Source organism: Martes martes, assembly GCF_963455335.1.
Source record: "Martes martes genome assembly, chromosome: 9".
NCBI lineage: Eukaryota > Metazoa > Chordata > Mammalia > Carnivora > Mustelidae > Martes > Martes martes.
In genome coordinates, this window is record NC_137896.1 from 17,725,084 (window position 1) to 17,748,296 (window position 23,213).

The 23,213-nt window shown below is 43.4% G+C and overlaps 1 protein-coding gene across 1 annotated transcript in view; it reads left to right on the forward strand.

Moving 5' to 3' along the window:
• Positions 1–23,213, forward strand: part of CHD6 (chromodomain helicase DNA binding protein 6) — a 195,986-nt gene that overhangs the window by 115,338 nt on the left and 57,435 nt on the right. Inside the window, exons 19-20 of the mRNA XM_080813272.1 lie at positions 625–835; positions 9,981–10,176. Coding sequence (XP_080669398.1) covers positions 625–835; positions 9,981–10,176 — 407 coding nt within the window. The remainder of the gene's footprint in view (positions 1–624; positions 836–9,980; positions 10,177–23,213) is intronic.

Sequence of the window (23,213 nt, forward strand, 5' to 3'; positions counted from 1 at the left end):
GTAACCAGAGAACATGGCAGAAGCTTTTTTTTTTTTTTTAAGATTTTATTTATTTATTTGACAGATCACAAGTAGGCAGAGAGGCAGGCAGAGAGAGGGGGGAAGCAGGCTCCCCGCCAAGCAGAGAGCCTGATGCGGGGCTCGATCCCAGGACCCTGGGATCATGACCTGAGCCGAAGGCAGAGGGTTTAACCCACTGAGCCACCCGCGCCCTGTCAGAAGCTTTTTTGTTGATAAAGCTTTCTGATAAAATTTTAACTCAGAATGGGGCTTGGATTCGCTAATAGCTAATTTTTATGATGTCAACAGTATGGCTTTTTGTTGCCTTTCTGTGGAGGTTTCTTTACTTGAATGAGTCAGCTTGGTATCTCCAATTCTTCCTCTACTTGGTGAGGTTTCCCAGGAAGGCAGAGCACTTGTGGTCTCTGCACAATGGCTCCTCTCCCGCCGCAGAGCCCTCTGCTGAGGGCATGGACCAAGTGTGCACACACCGTGTCGCCTCGCTGGACTGTTGGTATGGCTCTAGCAGTTCACTTTAATTCTTTTTTCAGGATCTGTAAAGCAGAGAGCAACTTTTACCCTCAGAGTTTGTTCAAGGAATAGTTTTGTTGCATTCCTTTGCAGGGGCAGAGGAGAAAATTCTGGAAGATTTCCGAAAAACCCACAGCCCTGATGCCCCTGACTTTCAGCTGCAGGCCATGATCCAAGCAGCAGGGAAGCTAGTGCTGATTGATAAACTGCTCCCTAAGCTGATCGCAGGTGGTCACAAAGTCCTCATCTTCTCCCAGATGGTGCGCTGTCTCGATATCCTGGAAGATTATCTCATCCAGCGAAGGTGAGAACTTGTCTCAAAGCCATGCATCAGATGCTGCAGGCAGTTCTTTGGGTACCTTTTTGATTCATCTAAAAACTATGCTTTAACAACAACTAAACATTCAAACATGGAGAAGAGTAATCTCCTAAAGATGGACTGAAACTCAGAGTTAAATCTGTGACCAAATAGGCCGAATTTTAACTGCCTAAAGTGAATTGCACGGGCTATGACGTGGAGCCCTTGCTTTGCTTAAAAAGGAAATTCTCCATGTTTATTTGTATTCTCTTTAGTTGTAAGAAACAGAATTCAAAAGCATTAGAGAAAAGAAGGTTAAGAAAACAATGCATTTGCTTTTTTTTTTCCTTTCTTTTTTTTCCTCTTAATAATGATGAGAGAAATACATCCTGGAAAGCATCACTGTATCAAGTTGCTAAAAAAGTGTAAGCTGATAGTTCACAAAAAGAGAATTGGGGATACTTTATGTCCCTTGTCAGCAAACCCTCCAAGGTTTATGATACACTAGCTATGGCATTCCGATCTGTGTTCTTGCTCATACTCCTATAAATTCCATCACTCACGCAAGTGGAAAGTGTGTGGTGTTATGTTATATGGGCTGTTGGGATTCTGTGTGGGCACTACGTTTGTTACTTTATACAGTGGGCCTTATGTTTCCCGTTGCTGGGATACATCAATGATCCCAAGATGATAAAGGGATTTTTAAGAATTTATGCAATGGTAAAAGACTTTTCAAGGTCCTAGGAACTGTTAGTTTAGGCATCGCTAAGTTTAAAGGAAAGCTTTGGTTTCATAAAGTAATCACAGCAAATCACAGTTGTCTTAAATATTCTGATCCTTGAAAATTCTGTTTGCTATTCTAACATATAATTTATAGAAAGAGTATTAAAAGAGGTGACGTTCAATTATGGGAAATGCTGATAGTCAGTGTTACATAAATACATTTCCAAAATCAAATTAGACAATTAAAGACTTTCTCAAGAGTCCTATAGTGAAGGTCTTTGGGTAGAGAATTCTTGAGACTTACATTATTTTTTACCTTGAGGAAGGTATAATGAGTAAGTCAAAACTAGTTAAAGCAGTTTCATATTTTATAAATTCACTATAAATTAGAAACCCACATTGCCAGAACACTTGCTTCTTATAAATACATCATCTTTCTCTTCAAAATATATAGAACTACTAGTTTGCAGTTTGTTTTTTTAAAGAACCCCCCCAAATGAGCTACAGTGTAATTAACAGACTTCTGCTAAGTACAAATGTCTCAGTTTAGCTCCTTTTTATCCTATTTGTCCTTACCATCTATTGCTTATTTTGTTTTCAGATATTTTAAGCATTAAATGTCTCTTGAAAGTACAGTATCTCCAGGCTTCCACTCATACTGGGGGGGGGGGTGTCTTTTTCATTTTGTGCAAACAAGCATTTAGTTTTGTTGTCCATTAGTTTATATTCTACATTCTACTTTGTAGTTCACCTTTTTATTTAATATATCATGATTTTTTTAACTCATTTTCTACAACATAATTTTGATGATTCTCCGTCTCATAGGTTGTTCCCCGGTTTTTCAGGATTTTAAGGAACTCTGTGGTTATCCCTTCAGGGTCATTGTGAATGTTCCCAGTTATTTCCTTAAGATAAATTCTGATGTACAGTTTTAAAAGCACTTGATGCCTATTTCCAAAACACCCTCTAGAAAGATATTGCTACTTTTATGCCTTTCAGCAGTGCTTCCCCCTCCCCATACTCTGATCAGTAATGTTTTTGCCACTTAATCTTAGCTCATCCAGTGAGCCAAAATTATGGTCTCCTGTTTTAAGTTGTATTTCTGAGTAATAATGAAAGTAAATATTTTCCATATATATTAGCTGTTTACAGTTGTGTGTGCATGAACTGCTTATTCATGCTTTTCCTCCATTTTCTGTTGCTCTTTGCCTTTTTAATATAAGAATAACTTGTTTACTTAAGAATATAGCATAAGTACTTCCCCAGTGTTGTTTTTGACTTTTTGTTTATGGGTATGGGGTTTGTTTATCTTTTTTTTTTAGAAGTTTCAAGTTTTGTAATAGTCAAAACTCGCATTCTTACAACAGCTTTAAATTAACTTAAATGCTTATTTATGTTTAAATTTAAAGTTAAATGCGTAAACTAATAGGCTTAAAAAGGCTTCGCCTATCCCTGAACCGCACACTCGTATAAATATTCCTAAGTATTTTCTTTACACCTTTTTCGTATGGTTTCTTCACCCTAGCTGCATCCAGCAGTGTTCTGGCCTTAATATCGTCATTACTTTTCTCTTTTTAATTTAGTTTTTATTTCCAGCAAAGTTATACACGCACATATTTTAAAGAGCCAAACTGTTTTGTTAGACTTCGAGAAAGTGCCTTTCTGGATAGCACCCTTCCCTCCCGGCCCCAGAAACTCTTATTTTAAATTCTTTTTATGCTCTTTCTTTGAGTATTTATGGCCATACCTAAATAATGTTAGCAGTTGTAATTTCGTGATGATTTTTAGTTTTAGGTATTACCTGTTCCCAGTGTGGAGACGAGCACGGGTCTTCTCTCCTTGCCCCTCCTCACTGCCTCGTGACTTGGGCAAATACTGAGCGACAGCCCCGCCATCTAGTGTGCTATTTATGATTTTTTTCTCAAACAATTTTTAGTTTCCTTTTAGTTTTCCCTAAAAATTATCTTTTTATTTGATTGCCTGTTTGTTGTTTTTTTTTTTTTTTTTCCTAATTCCTTATTACAATTTCAGCTCCCAAACATACCCTGGTTGTCTCAGTCTCCTCTTGTCATGGTCTGGCATGTCCGCTGCATCTGCTCAGGGCCACCCCTCCCATACGGCCCCTTTCCTGCCAGGTGCTCTCCCCTCCTCGTACACGCTGCCACCTCTCCCTGCCTTCATCACACTGGCAGGTGTCTTCCCTTCCCACTTGAATGAAATCTCTGGTGGATTCCATGGACGGTTTCAGGGAGCTTCTGAGGAAGGGTAGATGATAAGGGAATGTGGACAGTCCCTGGAATGTTTTCAGGCTGCTCTCCTTGAGTAACAGTTTGGCTGGGTTTGGGAGTCTAGGCTAGAAATAATTTCCCCACAGAATTTAAAGGGTTTGGTCCACTGTCTTCTAGCTTCCACGGTTGCTGCTTAGAAGTTCAAAGCCCTTGTGCTTCATGGTCTGTGCACGTGACATGTTTTTCTGTTCAGAAGCTTTGATTTTTCCTCTTTTTTCCAGTGCTGTGGAATTCTGCACTGAACTGTCCTTTGTATGGGATCCATTGAACTCGATACTGAGCAGGTCTTTCTCATCTGAAATCTGTGTTCCTTCGGTTCTGGGGAATTTGTATTTTATGTTCCATTTAAAAACTTTTTGTTCTGTTTCTGTTTATGGATCTCCTGTTGTTTATATGTCAGACCTTCTGGACCAGTCACCTGATTTTCTTTCCTTTCCATCTCACTATGTTTTGCTACACCTCTGGTGGAATTCTTTCTTGTACTCTGGCCTCCCCCTTTAACCCCTAAGTTTTCATTATGTAATTATATTTTTAATTTCCTAGAACATTTCTTCTCTAAATTTCCAATTTTCATAGCATTTAAGTGGTTGTTTCACAGATGCATAGATGCATTGTCTGCCTGAGATATCATTATAGAGGGTTGTTTGGTTTTTTTTTTAATCTTCCTACAGTGTCTGTTTTCTCCAAGTCATTTTTTTTTTTCTTTTTGTTTGTGTCCCCTTCATGATAGAATTCTAGGTTTGCCTTTTTTCTCCTTTCAGCACTTTAAAATGTTACTCCACTGTGTTCAGGCCCCATGGTTTCTGACAAGAAAGGTCTGCCGGCATTTATGTCCCTCTTTCTCCTGTACGTAATATGTTGTTTTACTATGATTTTTTTTTTACTATGATTTTATCTTAAATCAGTTTGACTGTAATGTGTGGCCTTCACCCTGTGCAGATTTCAGTGAGCTGCTTAAATTTGTACATGTTTATGTTTCATCCAGCTTTGAAGGGTTTGGTCAGTATTCCTTCAGGTTCTTTTTCCCTTTTGTCCCATTCTTTTATTTCTTCGTGAGCCACCAATCACCTGTATGTTTGACCTTCTCATATTGTTCCACTTTCCATAAGCTCTTTTTTTCTTTTATTTGTCTCAGTCTGTTTCTTCTGTCTTCCGGCACTCCGACTCTGTTCTCAAGTCATTTCTGCCCTGCTTGTTACTACACCCCTTCAGTGCTTTCCGTATTTTAAAGCTTGTATTCTAGTTCTAAGCTTTCCTCGTGTTTCTGACCTTTGTGTTCCTTTGCTGTGATTTCCTGTCTTTTCTTTATTACGTACATTCCTTCACTGAGTGTAATTATAATAGCTGCTTTAATTATAACATTTTAGATGTGACACCTGTTGATTGTCTTTTCCCTCAGTAATGGGTCACATTTCTCCTGTTTCTTCACACAATTTCATTGCATAATTTTGGGGTTTCCCCTGAACATTGTGAATATTTTCTTGTGGACGTTCAGGATTCTGTTCTGCTGTTGCAAAGAGGGTGAATTTTACTTGGAGGCAGTTAACTAGGTGAGACTCAGCATGCTCTTCCTGTCAGTGTCTGGTCAGCAGCAGCTCCGGCCTGAGCTGAGGCAGCCTTCTGTCATGTGCGAGTGGGAGACGTCAGCCAGTCTTCGATAGAGTCTAGAGCCAGAGTTTGGGGTGTACCATCTCCGTGTCTCTGCTTTCTGTAGATCCCTTCTCCCCGCTGGTAGTCCTGGTTGCCCCAGACTCCTTCCTCTGGCACGTCTGGTCCGAAAGACAGTGGCTGTTTATCCGAAGGGCAGCCACCCTGCGCTTCTGCCGCCGTGACAGTGGCATCCCCTCTGGCTGGACCTGCATGTGTCTGGACCTCTCCATAATCAGCCTTCTTGCCTCAACTCTCCAGTGCCCTCAGATTGATTTTTCTCTTCATTCGTGGCTTTTTTGTTTTTTGGTTTTCGGTTTTTTGTATTTTGTCCATTTGTGGTTGTTACTTGCTAGAGGGCTGGCGTGTGAGGACCTGCCCACTCTGTCCCCGAAGCAGAGCCCCCGTGACTCGGGTCAGAGGCTTCCCTCCTGTGCGTGAACACTGTCCGTTTAGCTGGACCACCATGTCTGTATGTCAGGGCGTCTCTCCCTCTCTTCTGCATGGAGGATGGGAACTTGATTGTACTGGGAGCCGATTGTTGGGAAAGCGCTGGAGAGAAATAGCTGTAGTTGGTATCTCATGGGGTACAGCACAGTACAGGTCTTCTATTTCTACCCTCTTTGAGGCTGGGGTGGGGGAATCTATAGGCTGATACTTGACCTTCAGCCAGTTCCTCTGTTTCAGACTCTTTGCATCCCCATTTTCAGGATTACCTGGTACCACCAATGCCTGATCCTTTTGGATATACTGCAGTATTGAATTAAGTTCGTTCGTTCTTTCTTTCTTTTTTTCTTTCTTTCTTTCTTTTTTTAAATTTTTAAGTAGGCTCCATGCCCAGCATGGAGCCCAACACGGTGCTTGAACTCACGACCCTGAGATCAAGTCAGATTCTTAACCAACCAAGCTACCGAAGCACCCCTTGAATAATAAGTTTTTCTGACCTGAGAATCTTTAACTGGATTTCTTTGATTGCCTTTTATTTTACATTTCAGTCTGTAGTCTTTCTGCAATTTTGGTAAGTGATATATAATGGGGATCTAATTTATTTCCAAATGTGTCTGATTTTTTATTAAATAGTACATCTTTTCCTCCATTCATATAAAACACTATCCATAAAATATAGTTACTATCTATGTTGGTGTGTGTTTATTAACCTTTGTCTTCTTTTGATCAGTATTTCTATTCCTTTGCTCTTATATTATTGAGGATAAACTTCAGAATTACTCTTTTTTAATCTCTCCCTGACTATAGTCCCTAACTACAGAAAAAAATACGTGTGTATACACACATATGCATATTTGTACGTACATATATCCACTTGTTGGGATTTTGATGGGCTTTTTCACATTTAGTAGGACAGGACCGACATCTTTGCCAAACTGAAGAACCTGATATATTCACTGCACATATTCAGATCTTTTACATACACTGTTGACTCAGTAAATTCTTATGAAGTATCTGCTTGGGCCTAGAACCTTGTAGGTGTTAGGGACACAGTGAGCAAGGCAGCATGGTACCTAGAGTCATGTTCCGAGTCCAGCATAGTTCTTACTCTGAGCCTAATCCTAAGTATTCTGTCTGTGTCTGGCTGTTGTGAGTGGTATTTTATTTGTTTAATTCTTTATGTTTTCCAGCTAGTTATTGCTGAGAGATGAAAAAGCTTTCATTTCCCTTCAGGCCTTCTGAGGTTAGCATTTCCTGTTGTGCCAAAAGCGCGTCACCGCCCCCCTCCCCAAAACAAAGCACACAGGTTTTCCAGACTGCCACCTGCTTCTTGTTGAAATTTGACAGTGACTGAGAATTACAGTTTGATGAGCCACATAAACTCCCAGGGACTTTGTTCAAAATGTAGTTGACGCAGAGGGTTAATTGCTGCACTGATGTGTGGTGTGGAGAATTTTTTGATGTCTGATTTCTTCATTCAGACTTACTAGCCCTCAAGATTTTCTTTGTTCTTGAGCCCCGTTGCCTCTCCAGCTGTCAGTTTGGTTTTGTTCCTGTTTAATTTCATGCCATATTCTCATACTGGGGTGAGGGCATAGCCAAGGGATTTGGCTCAGAAAGGAGGGGGTGAGGAACATTTTAAAAGAATTCACATAATGGGATGGATTTTGTGTTCTTTGAGAGCACTCCCTCAAAACTGAACAAGTAATAGAAATGAGAATTAATGCTTTAGTCATCCTGCAGTTTCTAAAACTGTTGTATCATAGCTGGCAAAACCCTCTGATTGTATGGGAACTTTTTCCCTGGGTTGAGCTCTAGCATCACTATTCATTGATTTCTCCTCCTCCCTAAAGCTGTGCTGATTCCCTGCCTCCCTCGAGCCGTGGGCATCCAGCTCCTGTGTGATGGCTGCTGGGTCCTCTGCGCCTTTAGCATTAATTGTTCGCACGTGTGATGGTGGGGGTGGTGGCAGCTCCTGTTTAATGGAATCTCAGCCTTGTCCCCTGACTCCAAATCCTGTGCTGCTTCCATGCCATCGCCCACGTGCCCAAACTCCTGAGTGCCCAGTACAGATCTCAGTGTACTGGCTTACCAAAACCGTGTCGGTGCCTATAGTTTCTTCCAGCTTCCACTAGACTGACAGCTTCCTAAATTTACCGATGTCTCTTGTTTATCTTTAGTTTTCTCTTAAGTTTTTAGGGGAGTCTTTCCATCCTCCTACATTGAAGTGTAGGGTACGGTATGAAGGCCGTACAGCAGACTGGCTAAGAATGTGAACTTGGAGTCAGATGGGTCTCAGTTTAACTCATTCACCTGCTCGGTGGCTGGGCAAGTTAGTTTGCTTGTGGAGCTTTTGTTTTTGGTTTTGAGGTTTCCTCGAATGTACGGTGGGGATAACAATAAAACCAGCCCGTAGAGTCATCATGAGACGGAAATGGGATGGTGCATATCAAGCGTGTCTCACAGTGCCTTGGCACAGAGCTTGACGCCGAAGAGCTTGCTGCTGATGTTACTGCTGTGGCTCTTGGTAATGATAATGACCATTGTCTCTAACTACCCTTCTGGTTTTATGGAATCCAGACATACAGCCCTTCGCTTTTGTCTCATGACACAAGTTCATTCTAGTCTCCTTTCTAAGTCACTGCCTCCTGGTTTACATGCTACTGTAGTCCCACATTATTATGCTTGAGCTTATTGCATTTAAAAAAGAAGAAAAGGGGGAAATCTACACCTGTAATTCCAGGTGTTGATGCACTGTGGCTTTATAAAAGACAGTGTTTTTTCGGACTTGGTTCTTGGCTTTGTACATGTCCCTTTTGAGCCTGAGTTGGTCTTGTTTCTCTCCATGTTATTTCCTTGGTTTCTTTACATGGATTTTCCTTTTTCTCGAGGAAATCAAGATTATACTGCCACACTCTGTTTTCTAGAGCCATTCGCATCATAGTCATCTACCCTTAGAGTGTCTGTCCTTATTCTCTTACCAGTTATTTATCTGAAGTCTTAGGAATCTGATTTCCCAAACTGTGGGCTACTGATAAGGTTTTTGTCAGGATCCATGTTCTTGACTGCCGTTGGGTCCAGGACGACTTGGTCCTTTACTCACAATGTTCCTTTTAGTTCTACTTTACCAACCAGTTCCTGCTTGGTGGTCAGATTGGGCCGAGGGTAACATCCCCTTGTGAATCTGTTCATCGTTAGGGTAAATAAGAAAATACGATGTCTACAGCTCTCCGTGTTGCTACTCTGTTTCAATTCTGTTTTAATCACATGATTCCTTGATAAAGCTACCGTCTGTGTACTTCAGTTGAATGGACAGATAGTAGTACGTTCCCATAGCAGTTTTAGTTTTATTCTCCTTCGTTTTACCCTCTCCCCCACCATGCTTTTCGCCCTTGTTTCCACACAGGTATGTGCCTTCTTAATGATAGTCCGCTTCATTTCCCCATCTTATTTCCCTCTAAAAAGTCCTCAGTTGTTGTCCCCCCGCCCCCAACACAGCTCAGAAACCTTCCTGTGGCTTCTGCGCATGGCAGTGTGCTGCCCGGGAGAACGGATGGGCCAGAAATGACCAGCCCAGGTGCACAAGGCCTGCCTGTTGGTGCAGTCTGCTTATATTTTCACGGCACCCCAGAGCAGCTACGCACTGACTTGAACTTCAAGTCCTTGTTTAAGAGCAGTACTTAAAGTAGACATTTGAGGCTCTTACTTGCTTTTCCTGGTCTTATGATTAGATTCAGTACAAATAATAACTGGGAAATACTGGAGATTAAGTTGCTCATGCTGTGGGTTCATGGCTGTTATTTTTGGTTTGGTTTGGTTTTTTGTTTGCTTGTCTTTGGGGGGTGGGGCACGTTTTACAGTGCAGTCTTAGGCACCCACCCTGCTGCCCGTACGGACGGGAGGGATTCCTCGCAGACCGCTGTCGGTTAGTCCAAATTTAGAAGTGAGGGATGTAAGGCCGCGGGTCAACAGCTTCCTGAGTTGTTTGCTGCTCTCCATTGAAGTATGATTAACACCTGGGCTTTCGTTCGTTTGGGTCCCCTCAGATACACCTATGAGCGAATTGATGGGCGAGTACGGGGAAACCTGCGCCAGGCAGCCATCGACCGGTTCTGTAAGCCAGACTCAGACCGCTTTGTCTTTCTTCTGTGCACCAGAGCGGGAGGCCTGGGCATCAATCTCACAGCCGCCGATACCTGCATCATATTTGATTCAGACTGGAACCCACAAAATGACTTGCAGGTAACCACTAGGATGATTGCTGTTTGCCTTAGCTGCCCCTGTGTCTGAGAACATCCCGACGGGGCCCGGCTTGCTGTAGAGCATCTGCCCTCCTCGCACTGTGCTGTCAGCAGGACAGCAGGCTTAGGGCCTCGGGCAGGGGTCAACTGAATGAAAGTCAATGTTGACCTTTCCCACTAATCAGGGAGTGGTTCTTTCATTTTGCTTTAAGCCACATAGTTTTTCACAGTGGTAGCCTCCAAATATAGAATAGAACTACTGTTTATTTTTATTAACCGACATAAAGAAAAATGTTAAGCCTAACTAGTTCTCTAATTCTCGGTAATAGAGTGATTCAGGCATTTTCACTGGTTGGTTTCTTAGATGGTCATACATCTTGTATAGTAAAGGAGACAGATAACCCAAAATTCCATTGCCTGGCCCGGGTGACAGGCACCCTCCCTCCTCCATTTGCTCTCAACTCAGTGCTGCATGCTAGAGTTTATGTGTGCCCGATCGAGAGAATTTGCTGACATGTTTTTTAGTTTTAACCAAATTAAATAATTGTTGGCTTTAAGATTATTGTAAAGATTGGAGTTAATACAGTTTTAAAAGTAAGCATACACAAGCAAGAAAATGACAGAGCTAACAGTTCTCCGGGTTAGAGTTCTCCGTCTACCCTGCTTCACAGTAAAAACAATGGCATTCTGGCCACATTGGACACTATGTCAGCCAGAAAGATTCTGACTTGTCAAGAATACCGTTTCTAGATTGACATCCGTTTTCATGAATGATGAATTCACCCTAAGTATGTATTGTATCGTGGGATATTTGCCAATACTAGGATTATGAGTGTATAGTGGGGAGGGGGTGGGTAGCTCAAAACCTTTTCCATGATACAGGGGGCTGATGAAAGATGTGGAGAGGCTGCTGTGTCACAAACCTGAAGGAGATTCCCCCCCAGGGGACCCTGTGAGGGACGGCAAGCCAAGCAGAGGAGCTCAGCTGGGGGCGTTTGAGCTGTTGCCTGGCCCACCACTTCACACAGTCGTTCTGCTTTGCCTTTTTCATTTAATGAGTTTCCAAATAAGATTTTGTTTGAAGAAAGCAGTCTACTATTGAAAAAATGGCAGTAATTAAATTATTAAATTGGTGACAGTTGGCTAAAATTCAGGGGGTAAAAATCATTTGTAAAACAAACTGTGCGGCACTGTGTTCAGCGTCCAGCTTCAGAGAAAATCAGTGGACACGACTAGTTCCCCGTCAGGCCTCTCTACTGGTGAAGGGATATTTGGGTCAAAGGTGAGTTGCTAGATATAATAAATAACCACTTTTTAAAAGAATAATGTACTTAACACTGGCCTAAAAATAAGCAAAAACTAATATTTGACTAGGTAACTAGCGAGAACCTAATTAGGATGGTGTTATTGACCACGTGGTGGGAAGCTATCACCTGTTGGCAAGCGGTTTGAAGTAGTTTTACTGGAATACAGCCACACCCAAACAGGTGCCTGTCCTGTTACAGTGGCAGAGTTGACTATCACAAGAGACCATAGCCCACAACCTCTAAAATATTTACTATAGCAGATGCTCCCTTAAGTCCTTGCCAAAACCTGTGAAGCTCTGTGCTCCTTTGCCGTGCTCCCCTGACTATGAGCCTTGGTACCTGGGAGAATGGGAAGCCGAAATTAGGTGGCCAGTTTGAGCCCATGATGGCAAGGCATGCCTGGAGGAATTTCCAGGATGGATATCGGAAGCACGTACCTGGCATGTGGAGGCAGGTCATGGTCACGACAAGGATTTGGGGATCACCGCGCTTCACCTGGTGAAATCCTGGACGTGACCAGTTGCGAATAGGTGCCCGGGCCAAGAGATGGATCTGGCAAGGACGAGAATGGTGGAGCCTGGTGGGGAAGGTTAAGTCATCGGAGGTGATGGCTCTGTAGGCACAGCAGCCAGAGAGGGAGGGTGGGGCTCTCCGGAATCGGGGTCTGGGAAGAAGGAAGAAGCTTTGCCAAAGCTGTTTTTAATGTCCACTGCTGGGGAGCTGGCACGAGATGAATAACAGGAATAGCAGCAAAGTCAGACGGAAATTGGACTGTGTGAGGCTTTCAGTCTGCTGAGTCAGTTTCTGAACTTGCCGTAATGCTTAGCTTCGGTGGAGAAACAAAGACCACCAGCACCCCGGGCCGTCCAGGGTGGGAACTTGAACCAGGAATGTGGCAGAAGGCAAATGAGAGAAGGTAAATGACTGCAGTAGCAGTCCCCGTCCAAGCTAGAGTGAAAATTCCTCAACTCGTGGGCCCCCAGACTGTCCACCGAGTCTTCTAGATCTCCTGCCTTTTGCTCTGTTGTTATTGTTGTTGTTTTTATGTAAAAGTTTTGTGGCTTAGAGGGAACTGTCCCCTTTTTTTTGAAATGTCAGCCAGACTGGGTAGAAATGAAAGAATTGGGAAGAGTAATGTTAGGGCAAGGAAGTCAGATCAGTGCAGTGTTAATGGGGAGTGGGATTGGTGGGCTGTGAAGAGGACACGATAGAGAAAGGACAGTGTGGTTCTGAGTCACCCACAGAGACGGAGCAAGGTCGCGTACTTGTTTGGCCTGGGGAGGAGCGTGAGGGCTGGAGGCTGTCCCCAGAACCGTGCACATTCAGTGCACATGCTCTCCCTGCCACGTATCTCATGCCATGTGCCGTAAATACGATGTGGGGGAGAGAGTCTGGACACTGGGACCATGAGACCATCGTGTGGTCCCCAGCACTTCAGCTAAATTCAGCTGTGAACATCCGTGAAATGTATTCCTAACCCTAAGAGAAAACTTAACCGGACTGTTCCCTGGTACTGTCCTTCTTTAGTTACATCATGTTTACTTACACATAGTTGTTCAGACGTATGTACAAAATCTAATGTTTTCCATAAAACGAGTGAAAGCTTTTAGTTATCTGTATTCTCTATGGTTATTAAAGAACCACAAGTCTTGCTCTGATAGAAGATGATTGTATTTCTTTTGGGAGGTGGCCTTGGCACAGAACATTTATCTGTGTGTAGATTGAGGTGTGTTCTGCCTGATGTAAATATCAGGACCACAGAAAAATGAATCTCGTTATGAACAGGGTCTTACGCCCTACCCTAGTGGGATTTCAGCAATGCTCCAGAGGCCTCAGTTCAGATGGTAGAAGATGTGAGTGTTCACTCTGGTCTCAGACAGCCTGAAAAGATCTGGTACAGTCCATGGATATCCCCAGGGAGGCCCGCATGGGCAAGCAGTGCCAGTGCTGGGAAGCTGTTTCTTGACTGATTGAAGGCAGACCCTCTCAGGGCCTTGAAAGTGAAGCCAATCTGATTAGGGGAGGCTGTGCTCAGCTAAGTAGGCCTGAGTCCCTGAGGCAGGTCTGCAGACAAATGAGCTTCCATGGCTGGAGAACATAGCTCCTTTCTCTGAGAACTCAGCTGAAAGTCAGACAGCACTGTTACACCTTTTCTGGTGCTTTTTCACTATTGTTACTGTTGTACACTGTTGTCATTTTTATGTAAAAGTTTTGTAGCTTAGAAGCAGCTGTCTTTTATTTTTTGAAATGTCAGTCCAAATTCATCGTTTTCTTCTGATCATATGGCTGGGATTCTCTGTGCTTTGGGGATAGAATTAGGCTTAGGAATCACTAAGATTTTTTTTTTTAATCTAGGTCTTCATAAAACAAATGATATCAGGTGTCTTATGCTCTTTCCTTTGGTCTCATTAGAGCCTGAGGACTCCAGTAAATTCTGTCCCTCTCCCATGCCTAGATCTGAGCCATTTAAGAAATAGACACATGTACAACAGAGGATCAGAAGATGATCTGTAGGGGTGCCTGGGTGGCTCAGTCGGTTAAGTGTCTTGACTCTTGATTTTGACTCGGGTCGTGATCTGAAGGTCATGAGATCTGTTGGGCTCCACAGTCAGTGCAGAGTCTGCTTGAGATCTTTCTCTCCCTCCCTTTCTCGCTAAAATAAATAAATAAATAAATAAAATCCTTAAAAAAAAAAAAAGATAGCTCTAATCAACCGTGAAGGTGGATTAGATGACACAGCTTGACCTGTAGCCAGAATGAGGCTCGCTCAGACTCCTGTACTTACACACCCTCCCCTTAAGGTTGACCAGACCCACAGCAAGCTGCTGGCGGCCGTCTGTGGACAGAGGCTGCCCCCCCTCACCCCAAGATTGACCCAACCCACAGAGAGCTGCTGGCGGCCGTCTACGGACAGAGGCCGCCCCCCTCACCCCAAGGTTGACTGGACCCACAGAGAGCTGCTGGCCGCCATCTGCGGACAGAGGCTGCCCCCGCCCCCACTCCAAGGTTGAGGGGACCCACAGAGAGCTGCTGGCGGCTGTCTGCGGACAGAGGCCACCACTGACCAGGGCTGCCACTCATAGAAGAGCGTCTGCACTCCTCAAGAGAGGAGGGGAAGGGGCGAGTCTACAGGCGCTCACTTCGGTTTCACTGATCAGTCCATCTCCTCCATTTGGAAGATGGACAGGGAGAAGGAGGGTTGAGACAGACACTCCCTCTGGAAGCACGAAGATGAGGACCTCGGACTTCTGCTCTGTGAGCCTGGCAGCACTTCCCTCCCACAGCTCCCTGTCCCCCGTTCCAGAACAGTGAAGTTCATTAGGATCTGGGATAGGAACCAGGCACTACTCAGGGATAAAGAGAGAATCAGGGGGCACCAAAGGACCACACCCGTCTCAGAGGTGAACTAATTCAAGGTCCCTTTAACAGGCACATCTTCCCTAGAGGTATCCGGTAAATGCCACGTCTTCCCTCAGACCTTGAATGTGTCTGTGTTAGCTTCAGTGCATATAAGACAATCCAGAGCGTAAGTTCGCCCTTTCTCGCCTTCATTCGGGAGGCATGGCTGTGAGCCAGTTCTTGTACGTCAGGTTTCCCGGAGCACCAAGGTTAAGAAATAGTAAAGGGTATTGACTGTAGCCTGAGCATGAAAACGAGCAGTGAAAAGCGGGTTTCTTTTCTTCTGGTTTGCAGGAAGCCAGCAGTACTGCTAGCTGTGAGGGCAGAGACCGGCCTTGTGGGAGTAGTAGGCTACCACGCGTCCCCTCACAGAGGCCACCAACACCTTACTTTCTTATGGCCCTCTGATACCTCAGATGCTCCTCTGGGAACTTTTTGGTCTTGCCAGAGTTCCTGAGGGCCGGAAAGGGCTCAGGGACACCGTGGTAGGGCCGTACGGTTCCCTGTCCCTCCTGTTGATGAGGTCCCTGGTAGGAGGGTTCAGAAAGCATGGGAGCAGAGCTGCTGGCAGAGGACACAGCCCCAGGGGAGTGCGACAGCTGCCTGTCCACAGCATTTGGGAAGGGAGAGGGAATCCCCCCTGAGGAGCCAGAGCCCCTTCCACAGTCCGCTCCCAGGGACCTGACACACTGCTCCAAGAAGGGAAACTTGGCAGTCTCCTTAGCCTCTTCCTCCATGGCCGCGCATTGCCGGCACCGACCCTGTTAACAGTATGTAGGCCCGGACCTCGGAGGGCTAGACTCCACTGGCTTTGCTTTTGCTGGAAGAAGGTTGGGAATCTGAATGTTCTGTTTCATGGTCTGTGCATTCAGTATTTGCCGAACACCGGGGCATGCCAGGCGCTGTTCACAGAGCTAGAGACACAGCAGTGAGCAAGACCAGTGGTTAGTGCTCTCATGGAGCTTTCGTTTCAGTGGGCTGACAAGGAAAACTAGATGAGCTAGTTGCAGATCGCCATCCTCATTACGAAGAAGTTAAACCGACTCAAAGGATAAGAATGGTGGCGGTCGGTGCCCTGTCCTAGAGCGTGGTCTAGGAAGCCTTCTTTAAGAAGGTGACATCTGAGCAGAGACCCAAGTGAGGGGTAGCATCTCAAATCTGAGATCAGAAGGAAGAATGTTCCAGACCAAGGGAACAGAGGGTGGAAATAAGCATAGGTGGCGCCCCTGGGGCAGCTGGAGAGGGCACTGAGGACGCACCACCGGCTGCAGGTAGTGAGTCCTGCCTCTCCTTCCAACGTCCTCTTCTTTTCACTCCCCATTTTTTTGGCTGCCCCAAAGCACCCTTTCCCCATGCTACTAACGCTTCTCTCCTGCGCTCAGCCTGCTCTTGGCTGACTTTCTGACTGTCTGAGCCCTAGACAGAGGCCAGGCCCTGGGGAGAGAGCAGTGCTCAGGACTTTGGTTTGGGTGATAAACTGAGTCACACAGTAGAAATGGAGAGGGCAGGTATCTGTGCTATTTCCCAAAAATGTTTACATTTTAAGAGAGGATCATGCCTTTCCCAAAGGAACAAATTTGGAGCCAGAAACTTCTGTTCCAAAGCAGGCCTGAAGAGATGGTTAAGGGAGGGCACCCAGCCCACCCTGATTCCTACTGCAGGGAGAGCCGCTGGGCCCTCTTTTGCAACAATAGTTGGCCAGTGGATGCAGACTTTTAGAGTGCCAGGAGAGATGTAAAATTGCTGGATCTGAAATAAAATATTGGGGCAAAGAAGGTGGGCTGGGAAGCCATGCCAGCACGCTAGATGGGGTCAGGCTCAGGCCGCTGTTTTTGTCTTCTCTGAGACACAGATGTTCACTGAGGACTAAGTAGCATTGTAAATAAAGTATTAGAGAAAACGTACTTTTAAAATGTAGGTCATGATTTGAAAAAGTAAATAAGGGTCAGGAGAGGAGTCAACATTATGCTTGGTTCTTTGTATGAGCTCTTTAATTTTTAGGTGATCATACAAGGTTATTCCACATTCTGGATTTGGAATCGACAATAGCTAAGTCGAGGGCTGGTACGGGTTTGAAATCTGTTGCTGTTCAGTTCAGCTGCTCCCCGGACCTCTTCCCGTTGCAGTCACCGGGATCTGTGCCTGCTTGTTTGTTTCTAATTTTCTGAACGTCACTGCTTGTTTCTTGTAGGCCTGTCTTTGTTCACTTCAAACATATTAAATCGTAAAGAACAAACCCTGAGCCGGCACATCATGCGGGAGAGCACGAGCGCTCTAGAATTTTCCCATGGTGCTCCCCGCCCCATCCTTGGGGCCTTTGCTGAGGGTCGTGTTTGCACGTCATCTCAGCTGCTGCCCTGGTTCTGAGCGTTCCTCCGTTTACCATGTTGTTTTGTGTGTGAGTTCTGGTTAGGGAAGTAAGGACTGCCATTGGGGGTTAACTGTGGAAGGATGAGTATCTTAAATGTGACAGGACTCCTCCTCTTATCGTTCAGGTAAGTCCTCTTGGGAGAGCATATATGTATCTTCTGGTGTCATTTAGCTGCTTGTGACAGTGTCCCCCACCCCCCCAAAACAGGTATGATTTTCTCCGTTAACGAGGAATCTAGAGATGGGTAGTCCAAGGTAAGGTGGCTTTACGATGTCATCAGAGCCCCACATTCCTTCTGTCTTTCTGCTCCAGCATCCTCAGGGAATGTGAATTATATCCTCTTTGTTCCGAGATGGATACTGCAGGAAGGGTAGGGAAGGAGCTTGTGATGCATTCCTCAGGAGAGCAGAACTTTCCCAGATATCCCCATAGACTTCTGCTGTGTCTTACCGTCCAGGGTGTGCCTCATCATCCCTGGGAGGCTGGAAATGGTTTCCAGTGGACAGGCTGCTGCCCTCTGCAAGGATCAGGGTTCTGGGAGTGAGGTATAAAGGGAATGTAGATACCAGGAAGGTAATTAGTGGTGTCGGCAGCACTCCTGTATTGGACCTGTGCTCAGAACATTTCTTAAACTCCCTCTTGTAATTTACCTTCAACATCAGATGAACCAGAGAAAGAAAATCAATGTCCGTACTTGTGGCCACATATTAATAATGCTTTACACGTTCCACGTGCCATATTATTACCTTGATCACTCCCATCAAATCTTCTAATAGATCTGCTGCCACTAAAGATACTGAAAGGAGATGTGACAACTAATTATAATAGCCAAAGGCTCAACAACTTATCTGTTTAGCAATAGAAGACTGATTGACTAAGCCATGTTATGTTCAACTTTCATAAAAGAATGAGGAATGTGTCTAGTCTCTTGAGTATGTTTTTGGGTTGGGGGGGATAAGGTGGAAAAAGTATGTATAGCATGCTAGCATTTATCTAAAAAAAGCTGTGTGTGTGTCTTGTCTCTTTCTGCCCTGCCTCCCAAAGAAAGATAAAACAAACAAAAAACGCTTTATTTTTAAATTGTTACCTATAGGGGGAGTGAGGGAACAGCATGGAAGTGACAGGGATAAAAGCTACTTTTTTCAAACAAGTCTTTTTGTATATTTGACTGTGGAAGCACCCTAAGTATTTTATAACATTATAAAACAAAATTAATTTTTAAAAACTTTAGTGTCTGGGGTGCCTGAGTGGTTCAATCAGTTAAGCATGCGACTCTTAGTCTCAGCTCAGGTCTTGATTTCAGGGTCCTGAGTTGAGACCCCATGCTGGGCTCCACACTGGGAGCGTTCAGAAAATTAGAAACAATTAAAAAAAAAAAAGTTAAAAAGTTTTTATTCTGAAATCATTTTAAACTTTAAAAAGGTTGCAGAATACTGCAGAGTTCTAGGACCCTTCACCTAGCTCTCCTTAATGTTAACATTTCATGTTATCATAGCCTAATTATTGAAACCAGAACATTAACATTGACGCAATAATCTATAGACCATATTCATATTCCTTCAGTTTCCTAGAAATGTTATTTTTCTGGTCAGGGATCCAATGCACGTTCTCCTATTTCCTTTAGAAATCCTGACTCCTTAGCCTCCTTCAGTTGGGACAGAGCCTGTCTTTCCTTACCTTTCATGACCTTGACACTTTTGAAGCATTCTGACCAGCTGTATTTCAGTTTGTGTCTACCCAGTGTTTTCTCATGATCGGATTTGAGGTTATGCATTTTCAGCAAGAATATCATAGAAGTGATGTCCTGTCCTTCTCAGTGCATCATTTCGGGGGTATATGGGTTAATACATCTTATTGCTTGTGATATTAACCTTGATTACTTGGTCAAGGTGGTATCTGCCAGGTTTTTTCACTGTAAAGGAACTATTTTATTTTTACTTTGAAACTTAATTAGTATCTTGGGAGGGGATATCTTGAGACTCTGTAAATATCCTGTTTCTCACCATACTTTTGCCTGTTAATTTTAGCATCCATTAGTGGTTTTGCCTTCAACAGTTACTACCATGGGGTTTGGCTCCTCGTTATTTTCTATTTCTGTCATTTCCTTTACACTTATTAATTGGAATCCTATAGAGAACAGCTCCTTCTCCCTCTTTATCTCCTTATACCAGTATGGACTCATTTTATTTATGGCTTATAATCTCTTACTCTCCTTATTTATTTTATTGTTCATACTTGGTCATTAGGAGCTCCTTCCGGTTGGCTCCTGTGTCCTTTCAACATGCCCTCATCAGTTTTTGAGCACTTCCTTTCTGGCCCCACACGACGTTCAGGCTCCTGTTGCATTTTTCCTGCCACAGCCGTAAAACTGACAGTTCTTCCAAGGATCACGGATTCCTTTCATGCGAGAATGGCATGTAGGGGCACCTGGGTGGCTCAGTCAGCTAAGCGTCTAACCCAGGTCATGATCTCAGCGTCCTGGTATCAAGTCCCGTGTTGGGATGGGTGTCCTGCTCAGTGGTGAGTTTGCTTATCTCCCTCCCCCTGCTCACTCGCTCGCTCTCAAATAAATAAATCTTTAAAACAAACAAACAAAAAAAAATGAATGGCATTTAGCCACCAAGATCTGGCTACTAGGCGTGCCCATTGCTGCTAGCTTCTAGACTCTCTGAGCAGACAGAGCTAGGATATGCACGTATATGTACTTGACACAAGCACTTACGCCACACATCTTTACTTCTTCCTATCTGTCTACCCTCAGTGGGTGCTGATTCCAGTCCAACAACACAGGATTCACTCCAGCCTTCCCCTCTTCCTTCCTTTTAACTCCTTTCTCTGACTGTGAGAAGTTTCAGTCTCATAATAACACAGTATATTTACTCATTTGTTCAATCCTAGTATGTACATAAAGTCATTGCAGAATTCCTAACCCATATTCTGTGAAACATAAATAAATTTACCACCATATAATGGACGGTAGTAGTGGGTTGGTTTTTTTTGTATGTTTGTCATTAGTCTTGCGGTATATAATCAAAATACCATTTTCCAAAGTTACTTGGTTTGGTTTTCTTCTTTCCCATTCCCTTCATTATGGTTAAATTAATGTGTAGGGGGGTGGGAATCAGTCCTTAAAATGCAGAAGCAAAATGAAACTATTAAATCTAGCTGTATATCAAGGGGACAGTGTAACCCCAAGGGAGAAATTATTTCAAATGTTTTATTTAATATTTTTGACATTTTCATTTTGATATAATTTCAGTTTGCAGATTCAGTATAGCCTTTATCCAGATTCACAAACTCTTTACATTTTGCCCCATTTGCTTTATAATTTTGCCCTCTTGCTCCCCTGCCTCTCTGAGTACATACGTAGACTTAAACAGATGTGTGCACACACCATTTTTGGTCTGAACCATTTGAGAGTAAGTTGACCCCCCAAGTACTCTGATGTGTATTTCCTAAGTACAAGGACATTCTCTTCTTTAACCACAGTTTAGTTCTCAGAATCAGGAAATAAGAAAATGGTCTTCAATCCACAGTCCGTATTCAGATTTATCATTTATTTCAGTGTCCTTTATAGGCACTCTTCCCCCAGCCTGAAGCCCATCCAGTCCAGGAGCACCCATCACCTTACTGCCCATATCTTTAGTCTTCTTGAGTCAGAAGAGTTCCTCAGTCTTTCATTTTCTTTTACAACCCTTTTTTTTTTTTTTTTTTAAGGAGTACAGGCCAGTCTTAAATATTATCCCTCCTTCTGTGTTTCTTATTTCCTCAGGATTGGATTCGGGCTGAGTAATAACCACTGAAGTGATATGTCCTTCTCAGTATATCACATCAGGAGAAACATGATGTCTGTTTGTGTGTTAATAGGCACTTGGATATCTTAGTTAATGGGTATCTACCAGATGTCTCCACTATAAAGTTGCTGTTTTTCCTTTGAAACTAATAAGCAATTTTGGAGAGATACTTCGAGACTGTATAAATAAATATTTTTCTAAGCTTTGTTACTCGAACTCTGTTAGTCATATTCTACTATAAGAAAGTTTTCCCTTTTTTCTCCCATTTATTTATGTCATCATGTACTCATGGGTTCTTTTTTCATTCAGTGGGTTATATTCCACTACTATGTTTATTTTGATACTCAGATCATCCTGGACGTAGCCAGTGGTAAACCTCTTCAAGTCGATGGTGTTATTTGGGTACGTCTCCATCCTTCTTTGCCCACTTCCTTATGTTCTATCACAATAATATATTTGGGGCTCGTCCTGTACTTTTTCTGCCCCCAGCCCTGGGATTAACTACTTCTCTCACATGCCTAGGTTTTGTCTTAATGGAGAATATATTTAGAAACCAAGATCTGGGAGTGAGTTATGGCCTTTGCTACTGAGATACTGTTGCTCCTAGGCACATTTGGTGGACATACCTAGAATACAGACACACAGAGAATATATGCACGTAGATACATAATATGCATTCATTTGTATGTGTATATATACACATGTATAATAAACCTATAAACACACATATATCCATATCTGTTTCTAGACCTGTACGTATGTGTATGTTTATATCCACACGGACATACACCTAGCCACGAGTTAATGCTGAAACCTCTCCAGATCCGTTCTAATACCACAGTTACTCTAGGTTTTTTTTTCTTTATGGATTTATAACTTCCTTCTTCAACAGTGAAAACCCTAATTCCTATTTCCTCAGTATATTTACCCATTTCCTCAATCTTGTATTACATAGAAAGTAGTTTCACATTTTCTGACCCTACCACTGGGCAAAAAAAGAAACCTACCTGCCACTGTGTATTTAAAACACTGTAATTTGAGCGTACATACTTGGTGGGATATAACCCTGAGAGGAGGAAAACAAAAATCTTGCACTGTTTTTAGTAATTATGTTTTGAGGAGATCATCATAATACAGTTTTTCTGAGACTGTTACATAAATTGTGGGATAAATCAAATGAACAATGATACTGGTATGGTTATGAATTGAGCCTTTTGACTTGGTTAGAAAGAGATACAGGTGTGTGGTTGGTAAAGTTAGAATCCCATGCTTTTAGGTTTGGATTACAAATAATGGTATGATCTTATGTATTTTGTCTTATATATGCACATGGTTGTATACACTATACACACACACACACACACACACACACACACTTCTGAATCAGCCTAGAAACAATGACCTACCTAATAACAAGGAGCACCTCTGGAGCATCCAGACTCTCACTGAAAGAAATCAGGACTCCCAGGAAGAACATGGCCGACTCCAGGTCTGGGCAGGAAATCTACAGTAGGAACATGGAACATGTCATACCAGAAAGCAAACACAAATAGCCTGTCCATATCTATTTCTTTCTACGTGTATATGTGTGTGTGTGTGTGTGTGTGCGCGCGCGTGCACGCGCTCACACCCACCTGTAACCATGGACTTATATGGATACCTCCAAATCCATTTTAACACCAGAGTTTATTCTCATCATGCTCCTTTTTGTATTCAACTGGATCATGTCACAAGAATTCAGGAGCCAACTTGAAATTTCCCGCAGGAAAAAGAATAACGGCAGTGGGATAAAACATAGCATGTTTATTTAAGTGCATAACCTCATTGTGGTGTTTAAAAAATAAATAGAAAAGTCTTCATTGGTCGCTTTCAGAGGATATTATTTTGGAAACTGATTTAAACGAAGAGAAAGAAGGAGCACCTGGGTGGCTTAGCCACTTACATGTCCGACTCTTGGTTTTAGCTCAGGTCCTGATCTCGTGACTCATGGGATCGAGCCCCGCGTTGGGCTCCACACCCAGCTGGAGTCTGGTTGGATATTCTCTCCCTCTGCCCCTCCCCCCACTCGTACATTCTCTCACTGTCTCTCTCTAAAATAGATAAATCTTTAAAAAATAAATAAAGAATCGGGCATGTAGCTTGTCTTTTCTGCAGGAACTGAACATCA